Genomic DNA, 10,030 nt, shown 5'->3' with positions numbered 1-10,030 from the left:
TTATGTTTCATCTCACCGAATTAATCCCTAATGAAAAAACATTAAGCTAATATTTTTCAATGCTTTATAATAATTCTGAAAGGTTAATATTAAAAATAATAAAAAAAAAGATTATTTTAATATATTAAAAAAACATTTTTAAATATTTTCAAATAAAATTGCAGATAATTTTTTTAACTCATATGTTACAGATAATAACTGTAACTGACGTGTCGCAAATAAAAACTATAACTTAGCATTGTAATTTTTAAAACTGTGCTTTATTTACTTTTAACTTTTTTTTTTACCGTGCTAAAAACTAAAAAAAAACACTCAAAAATAAAATATGGTTTTAATTTAAGTTTTAACCAGTCAACACCAACTGGACCCACCTTCTTGATTACCTTGATGTCCTTTGCGTTTTGAAACAAACCAGAAAGATCCAAGTTACGTGCAGCTTCAAACATTCTATATAGTCAAATATTGAGACCGTCCATCTTCTTCAATAATAGAGTACCAACCCAGCTTCCCTTTTCTTGAAGACGAAAGGACTGTTACGTTTTCATTTTCAAGGGAAATTGGCTTCCCAAGAAGGATACGAAAAATGGAGTACTGGGCACAGAAGCCAGTGGAAGTGAGGGCAATAGAGGCTTTAGGAAAAGGGTTCGATCTGAGTAGTGATTTCAGATTGAAATATGCTAAGGGAATGAGTAGTAATAATGAAAGATTGGTTCTTTTGGATGAAACTAACAAAAGGGATGTTGTGTTTCCTGGTGGCCTTACTATCTCTAACGTTTCCGAGGATATTAGATGTGATAAAGGTGACAGGACTCGATACAAATCTGATGTTCTTGAGTTCAATCAGGTCAGATTTTGTATTTTTTTCTTTTTTTTTCAGTTGGTAAATTATTGTATGGTGAGTTACATAAATTTTCTTCTCTTTTTTGGGCTAACCAGCCTGCTGTTGTTTTTGTTGCATGAGTGGCAGTGGCAGATCTGTTTTTCTATGTGATAATTGTTTGAACTGTGTTTGCTATGTGTTTTAGGCATTTAGCATGAAGCTTGCCTTTTTCTATTCTGGGTTTGTTTTGTTGAGGGGGATTTGGAGTTTTGGACTAAAGCTGTCATCTTTTGCTAGTATTGGAATTCAATTTATTAAGTTCGATGAGCAATCGAGGGTTATGTTGGAGGTCTAACTTCTTTATCACTTGATGCTAGACTAGATTTAACTTCTGCTAGATGTCCTTTTCTTCCCCACTAAAGCGACAGGGTGGTATTGTTTGGAGGGCCTAGTGGCTTTAGTAATTTAAAAAGCACTCAAATTTTGATGGGGTTGGTGGTCGCATGCGATGTGCGAACATAATAAGATTCAATTTATGAATAACTGAAGTGGAGTGGGCAACAGAGATTGAAGAAAGTAAACACTACTTAGTCAATCTACTGAAGTGAAAGGAGAAGTAGGTTTGGAATTTGGAACCTCTGATATTTTGATGGAATATAGATTATGGGTGATGATGAAGCTTCTCCATGAGTTTGTTAAATCACTTCATATTACAATGAAAAGATGGACTGGGAAACTAGCTAGTGTGGAGTGCCATTATGAACTCATGGAGTGGCATCATCGCCACCCATACTCTATGGACAGATGATCTCTTGGAATGATTTGGTATTTTAAAATGAAGAATATATGAACTAGGTTTGGAGTCTTAATGCTCATAGAAACAGTTAAATGGGAGATTTAGAGATGCTAGTAGGTATAAGCATAATTTCTTGTCATAAAGGTTCGGTTTGGATAGAGTTTCCTTGAGATGATTAGATGAGAGGCCTTATTCGATTTACAAAATAATGGTCCCAATAAAAGTATTTGGTGGTTATTTTGCTGTTAGAGCAGAAGGTCAGTGGTTATATGCCATACTAGCTCTTTGGGGTTTCCTTTGACTGATGGACATTTTGCAACTGAATTTGTTGATGTCAGAAAAGTAGTAGTTAAGAAAATGATGTCCTGGAAAAGCTTATGTTATGAGTTTGTAGTGAAATGAAATTTGAGAGCTTCAGCAAAGCAGTCTGACACAATGAGGTGTCAGTGAGCCTAGCTCAGCAACTTTTCAAATGGAAAAGTTCTTTCCAAAAGGAAAATCCAGATTTCACAGAGCAGAGTTTATAAAGGATTAAGCCTAATATCAGATTGTAGTGCTCCATAGAAGAATTATTCTGGAATAGTGTTGATAAAAGCTACATGAATCATGCAAAGGTGGTCAATCGAGGTAATATAACAAACTGATTAGCAGTGTGGCTAGTAAAACTTCTTTATTTATTTGTTTATTTTTAATTCTGATAAGCACCTTCTTTTTGTAAGTTCTATGGATGAGCAGTACCCTTAATGCCTACATGTCTGCATCGACTAGTCCTGTGAACCATATTTCTCACTAAATCACGTCTCTGGAACTATTTACTCTTACATACTACTTAAGTGACAGGCAACATGAGGTTATTGATTTGATCATGCTTGATTCTTGTCCTTACTTATGCAATTGATTCTGGATTCTGCATGCAATTTGAAAAGTATATTTTCATACTAAATGTCATTGAATGTTTTTGTTGTTCTGTTTACATCTGTATCCAAGTCTAAATGAAGTAATTCATAAAAAGCATCATGTCCTGGATCAGTAACACAATCTGTTTAAAGTTTTCTTTCTCTTTGTCTTCGTCTTCCCTTGCAGATGTCAGAGCTACTTAATCATAAATCTTCAATCCAAGGAAAAGTTCCTTCTGGCTATCATAATGCTATTTTTGATTTAAGTGGAGACTGGCTTCATGATACTACAGACTCCAAGTTTCTTGCTTTTGATGGCTACTTCATCTCATTGTACTATTTGCACCTGACAGCATCTCGATTAACACTGAAAGATGAAGTAAAGAAGTCTGTCCCTCCTCGTTGGGATCCTGCATTGTTGTCCAGGTAGCTTTTCAGTATTTATGAAAATAAACCATTTTTTTGACATTAACCAAGGTCGTTCAGAATATATGCTAGACAACATTTTGGATTCCTTGTGTTATAGAGGAACAAGAAAAACATACAATTAAGGGAGAATAAAGAAGATTGAAAGTAGGGGATTTAGAAGAGAAAGGAAAAAACAATACTAAACCCATGGTGCATAGCCTGCAACAGAAGTTAAAGATCAGAACTCTAATTAGAAATAGAATGTTATAGCCCTTAGTGAGACTCCAACTTTAAAAATCATCAACATTAAACCTAGGCCTAGAAAACATCAAATCATACATTAATCTAGAAATTACAGGGGTGAAAATCACCTTGAGTCCTCTTACAATTAGTTATTGCTCGTTCTAACCGCTCTACGGGATTCTGTCCAAACGAAACCCTTTATCTAAACATTTCGGTTCATATTGGTCCTTCCATCCAACTCCATCACATATTCCTTTGAGATTGACTTAACGATGTTTGTTGACTAATATAAAGCCAATTATTTGATGACACATCACCTGTTGGCTTAAAATGTAATTTCCAGCGGAGAATAACGGGAAAAAATAAAAAAAAAGGTGAAAAATCAATATAATTAATGAGACCTGATATTATATTGATTTTTCACATTTTTTTCCTTACTCTTGTATGAAAATTTCATTTTAAGCTAATATGTGATGTGTCATCAAAATTAGTTGTGCGGTAGTCAAATGATGTTGTTAGGTCAATCTCAATGGAATGAGTGACGTAGTTAGATGGAAGGACTAATGTGGATCAAAGGGGCACAAGGTGATTTTCACCAGAAATTGCAAGTGTCAAAAAGACAAAAACTAGCTGAATTTGTTCATACTTGACTTGGTGATGCAGAAACTGTTTGCATGCATATATCTTTGTGATTTTCTTAGATACAGGAAACCTAATTCTACAACAAGCATGCCTTTTTGGCTAGACTCCTAGTTGGAACCAGCCTAAATAGGATTATTTTGCTGGCTAGTATTGTAGGATTTTAGGATTTCAACTGCCAGGGACAGTTCTTTTATTTTTGTTTTTAGGGAGGTAAAATTGTCATTTTGTAAAGTTAACCAGTCAACTACTTCACCTTTAAGATATTGACTGACCAGCTAGCTCCACCTATGGAGCACCTCCTTATTAGGTCACCTACTTTCTTTCCCTAAATATAGGTTTGTAACCCCACTTTAAAAAGGAATGCACGAATAAAATTAAGATTTTCAGCTAACATTGGTGAGATGTGTGATGGATAAAATTTTGTCAGGAGTGATTTTCATCATTATTGCCACCATCCACGGAGAGTTCAAATTGTCTACTTCATCACTTGGATGCATATAACTTCCTCAATAAGTTGAAAACTTAACTAAACTATTTTAAAGCAACCACGGGCACTTATATTTAGAACTAAAGATTTATGCTTCATGCTAGGGTCCTTAACTTTGGCCTTAGATTCTCATAAAGCGCAATGCTTTCCCTAACCATGACGTTGTCACTGCATCACCACTACTATTCAGTTATTGCTTGTTTGGTAGTGCGATCGAGGCTGCTTTTGGCCTCAACCTCACTATTAGAAGTGTTAGGTAAATACAACAGTTTTTCCCACCATGTTTTCTAATGTGAGTAACACCGTCAGCTAGAGAAGTCTCACATAGCAGTCAAACATGATCATTACAAATATTATACAATACCAAATTTCTTAGCTGTACAAACTCTTTATATAGAAATCCCTATACAATCAGCCACATGTTGAAGATTTTGTTGAATACATAAGACAGATAAATATAAACATATGATTTTTTCATCCATTTTGACTTGAGTCATGATTGTCTACTTTTGTCATTCTAATAGTTTTTTTTACCAAACACATAAAAAAATTTTCACAGCTGCAACCACATCAAAAGCAAAAGCTAACAGATACCAAAATAAGACTTAATCATCCATGGACAATGTAATGCATGATAGTTCTAATTTAAGTTTACCTCTTCTGCTCTTGGAATCTTGTGTTCTTCAAATTTCCAGCTTTGTCTTCTACTGATGCTTTTATAGTCATATCTGATCTTTGGCATCATTTTAGACCCTAGAATGGCCATTCCTTAGCATGTAACTGTGTTGAATCTCTAGTTTTATTGGATAAATCGAGGATAAGATTTTTCCCTAGCCATAAATTTGGATGGATACTTTAGGATCCGAAGACTTTCAGTTAAGCATTTTAGGCTGATTTTTGATTTAGCATTGTTAAGATAAAATGAACAAAGCTGATAGCTAAAAAATTGTTCAATAAAAGGAATTTATTAAGAGGAAGAATATACAAATGATATTTGGAGAATAAGACATCCTTCAAGAAGTGAAAGAAAATGAAAAGGAACATAAGAAAAAAAAAAGCACTCCAATCCCACTGAGTTTCATAGTTTTTAATTTTTTAATACCCTAATCTTCTCATCTCTCCACCAGCTTTGAAGTTCGAACCCTTGACTGATGGTTTATGGTCAAACACAAACCAGCAAGCCACAAGAAATGCTGATTAATCCACTACACCACAAAGAAGCAAGAATACAATCCTTGAATATCTTGTCATTTTTCTTCATGACAAAAAATAATTGCTTAAATAGCATGTGTTTCCTAGGTTGGCAATCCTTCCAAACCCCAAAAAAGATCATTAATTCTCCATCCTATTGGTAATCATCCATGATTAACTATTGAAAACAATCAATTGTTCTCCACAAATTCTAGGCTACTAAGCAAATATGACTTTGTGTCCCTTTCTTGTGAGCGTGTGCGATAGTGAAAACTAATGCTCTTTCATGCAAGTAATTAAAGAAGAAATTCAGAAAGTATTTTATGATGTCTATCATACCGTTCCTTCATATACTCACCATGTCCCATTGTTTTAGTCCTCTTTTACTTTTCACACAAATTAAGATAGAGCAATTAATTGCTTTTTTTTCCCTTATGATGTGCACCACAATATTTTTTTGTATCACACACTAATTTTTTTTTTTAATAACTCACAATATACATATATAAAGATCATAGTGAAGCCTTAAAATTTTAATTAAAAAATTGAGACACTTGCTCTTTAAATCACCACAATTATGTTTCAAGAATACAACAATTGAAGATTTGTTTTTAAATTTAAGTTAATGAGGGAGAAAGTAGTTGGATTTAAAGAACTAAAGTGAATTTTAATTGGGATGTAACAGGAAAATCAAACAGTTTTGAACTTTTTTATCGCAGACAACAATTTTTGGACATCACAAAATGGAAAGGTGGACAAACTCTTTGGGGCAGAGGGAGTATCCTTTTCTTGCTAGGCTTATTGAAATACCTTATTCCTTGGTTCTTGTTTTTTAGCCATAATTTGGCCTGTGAAAATATTTTTTGTTGATCTGATGCAATTTAGACTCCTACTTGGTTTGTGTTATTCTGGCACATGGATGCTTATTAATTTTATTAGGCAGGTTCATCCATACATATGGCACGCACATAGTAATAGGGATGGCTGTCGGGGGTCAAGACTTAATTTGTGTTAAACAAAAACCTTCCTCACCAATTCCCCCTGCTGAGGTGAGAAAGCACTTGGAAGATCTTGGAGATTATCTGTTTTCAGACAGAAGAAGTCCGTCCCTTCTACAGGGGAATGCAAGAGATGGAAAACAAGTAACTGTTGTTCTTCTACATACTAGAATTTCATTTCTTGATGTTTTATATATAAATTTCTGAATGTCATGGTTTGATATAGGTTCCCGAGGTCTTCAATCGTATTTTGCAGTCAAACACCATGCAACTGACTAGCATTACAGAAACCTCAAGCAAGGATGTAAGTCGAACAAGATGTACAATGAATCTCCTGAGTAACAAACATATTTCTTTTCCTGAAATCTCATTTTTAAGTTGGACAGGGCCTCACCATCATTTGTTCAAAAAGAGGAGGAGATGTGTTCTCAAACAGTCACTCCAATTGGCTCCAGACAGTACCAGCTAAACCTGAAGCAATTCTATTCAAATTTGTACCTATAACATCTCTTCTTACTGGGATTCCTGGAAGTGGTTATCTTAGTCATGCAATCAACTTGTATCTACGTTGTAAGTGCTCCTAAGACCAAACAGGGGGAAAGAACAATTATAATATATGCAGGGTTACTAGCCTATGTATGAGAGCTTTGGCAGTCACACAAATATCATTCAAAATGAAACTACTATGAATTCCATTGATGGTTATGCAAAAGTACAAGGCTAGGATTGCAGAGATTATAACAAGATTGTGATACCTTGATTGGATTTTTGTAATAAAGAGGATGCCTTAACTAATTAGTGTCAACTACATTGTGATCATGAATTCCTGCTTCTCTTTCAGTTTTCAATGTGCTGTGAAGCATCCAACATTCAGCAAATGCCTTGTGGGTGAAATGGTGAAACTACATAAAACCTTAAATACCCAAATCTCAATCCTTAAGAGGAATTGCTGGTTATATAGGTCATGATCTTTTGAGTTGTTTTCATGGTAATTAGAGCAGGGTTAGAATTTAGAAGCTGAAGCTCTCTCTATGTGGTCCCTTGTTTTGTTTTATTATTTTCCAAGGTCAGTGGGTACAGACCAGACCATGCATGTTTCTTTTCTTTTCTTTTAGGTCCAATAGGATTGAGCTGCATAGCAGGCGATCACCCTCCCCTTTCCATAAGCCTCCATCTTTGGTTTGAGCAGGTCTTGAACCAAGGTCACTTTGTGCAACACGTGACACAAGTGACTTGCATGTTAAACTAGCTAGAATCCTTTAATATGTTTTGTATGTACAGCTATTGTGTTGTATCTCTCTCACCCCTTCTATTTTTCCTTCATCTTCTTTTTATTATTTTGTATCATACAATCCTAGCTCTACGGGTTTTAACTTCTTGATTTAGTTGCCATTTCCTTGCACTTATTGGATCACACGTGTCTATAAACTGAAAATGATCTCTCATGGATTCGTTATCTGTGTGTTCAGACAAGCCTGCCCCAGATGATTTACAATGCTTCTTGGAATTTCAAGTTCCAAAGCAATGGGCACCTATGTTTTGCGAGCTGCCTTTAAGGCATCAAAGGAAGAGAACTTCTTACCCTTCCTTGCAGTTCAGCTTTTTGGGACATAAGATCTATGTCAGCCCTAGCCAGGTACTATAAAAGTGGAAAAAAAAGATTATTCTCTATATTGTAGTCGGTTGTGTTACCTCTGATTTTACTTCACTATATATATTTAGCATGATATCTTCGTATTGTGTCAAGTAATTTAATGTTCACTAATGCTTAGGTTTCCATGTGACCTTAATATGGTGTTTGGCTTCTCCATCTAGCAACTTAAGTTCTTGGACTGGATGCTAGTATACTGTTGCATTTTGTTTTTATGTCGTCGTCGTCGTCGTCTTGCATGCAAGATCTATTGTTGTGGTGTGCAGGTCAGATGCGGTATTGAGTGATCCTACATAAGTTGTGAGAAATATGGTCTGTTCTTCTATAGTATTTTGATCTCTCGTCCAACTTTTGGGTTTTTTATATTTTTTAATGCTAATAAAGGAAGTGATCAAAAGGCATAATTACTTTTTTTGAATAAAGTTTTCATTAATGTTTAGTGTGGAAAGTTTTGCTTTTAAGCAAAAGAATTGCATGCTCATTTTGCAAATGTTAGGACTTGAGCTGCTCCAGCAGTGCTGCTTATTAATATCTAATGAGGATTCATATCATTTGGATATTTCAAATCTAATCCAAATCTTTTTCGTAATTATTGCAGATGAATTTTGTTTGTATCAGTTTAGCATATAAATTGGAGAAATCAATCATCACATTTCAGATTTCAAATTTAGCAAAATAAATGGAAATATCAATTACCATCCTAAATTTCTCTATTTTACACATCATTTCAGGTTTCAAGTGATAAAAAACCTGTCGTTGGCCTACGTTTGTACTTGGAAGGGAAGAAATGCAATCGATTAGCACTGCATCTACAACATCTCTCAAGCCTTCCAAATATCATGACCTTCCCATCACCCAACCCCATCACATGCATGCCATGTCAATGGCGAGGCTCTGATGATTATAGATCTAACGACCAGTTTTTGGAACCAATTAGATGGAGGAGATACTCAAAGGTGTGCACATCTGTTGTTAAGCATGATCCCAGCTGGTTGCAGGGAGATACAAGTGGTGTGTTTATTGTAACCGGTGTGCAGCTCCTTTGCAAAGGACGGTGGCCTAAGACAGTACTTCACCTCCGTCTTCTTTTTACGCATTTACCCAACTGTACCATTCGGAAGACAGCGTGGGCTGCTGCTCCAGAAGCATCTCAAAAATCAAGTTTTCTGACAAATCTCAGCACAACATTCACATTTACTCAGCGAACAACCACTGCTCCTGAAAAGCAAGGTCCTGCCGCAATTAACTCTGGTGTGTATCCAGATGGTCCTCCTGTTCCAATTCGCTCTAAAAAGCTGCTTAAATATGTGGATGTGGCTGAGATTGTGAGGGGTCCACATGATGCTCCAGGACACTGGCTGGTTACCGCTGCTAAGCTAGTCACAGATGGTGGTAAGATTGGTTTGCATGTGAAGTTTGCTTTGTTGGACTATGGATTTCACTGTGCATAGAGTGGATTTTGTTTTGATGATTGATTTAGTTATTTCCTGTCTAAAAAATCCTTTCCTAGCAAATTTGGTTTTATGTGCCGAAGAGTTTTGCCATGGTTTGTACAGAGAGAGACAGAATAAATTTACTTGCTAGAATTCGTGCTGTACATTTGGTTGTCTATGTTAATGGAGCCTTCTGTTTTCTTCGTGGTTTAAGAAGATTTCAACTAGGGTAATGAGTGTCTATAACGTAAATAAATAAATAAATAAATAAAAGTTTAAAGAATTGTTTCACAGAGGGAATGCATATGCATGTTGGTGTCACGTCTTTGCCTGTTAGGGTTTATAAATGGAAAGTGTGCATGAAGAAGAGTGGAAGCATGAGAATGGAGGGCATGCATGCCCAAATGAATCATAAGCATTTACGACTCGAGTAAATCTAACATGAGAAAAGTTATTTATTTATGG

At 35.4% G+C, this 10,030-nt stretch overlaps 1 protein-coding gene across 3 annotated transcripts; it reads left to right on the top strand.

Moving 5' to 3' along the window:
- Positions 1–413: 413 nt before the first annotated feature.
- Positions 414–9,781, top strand: LOC133692405 (MACPF domain-containing protein At1g14780-like). Of its 3 annotated transcripts, none has more exons than XM_062113309.1 (8): positions 414–844; positions 2,700–2,938; positions 6,203–6,261; positions 6,369–6,625; positions 6,708–6,785; positions 6,868–7,051; positions 7,951–8,117; positions 8,864–9,781. In XM_062113309.1, the coding sequence occupies exons 1-8, from the start codon at positions 584–586 to the stop codon at positions 9,581–9,583; spliced, it is 1,965 nt and encodes a 654-aa protein (XP_061969293.1). In that variant the 5' UTR covers positions 414–583; the 3' UTR covers positions 9,584–9,781. The 3 variants fall into 3 exon arrangements, with proteins under 3 accessions (XP_061969293.1, XP_061969294.1, XP_061969295.1); XM_062113311.1 differs by lacking the exon at positions 414–844 and adding an exon at positions 1,107–2,243; XM_062113310.1 differs by lacking the exon at positions 6,203–6,261 and having other exon boundaries at positions 416–844; positions 6,427–6,625.
- Positions 9,782–10,030: the final 249 nt, after the last annotated feature.

Source organism: Populus nigra, chromosome 4 (assembly GCF_951802175.1).
Source record: "Populus nigra chromosome 4, ddPopNigr1.1, whole genome shotgun sequence".
Lineage (NCBI taxonomy): Eukaryota > Viridiplantae > Streptophyta > Magnoliopsida > Malpighiales > Salicaceae > Populus > Populus nigra.
Note: the sequence above shows the minus strand (reverse complement) of the source record. Positions and strands in the feature narration are given on the sequence as shown.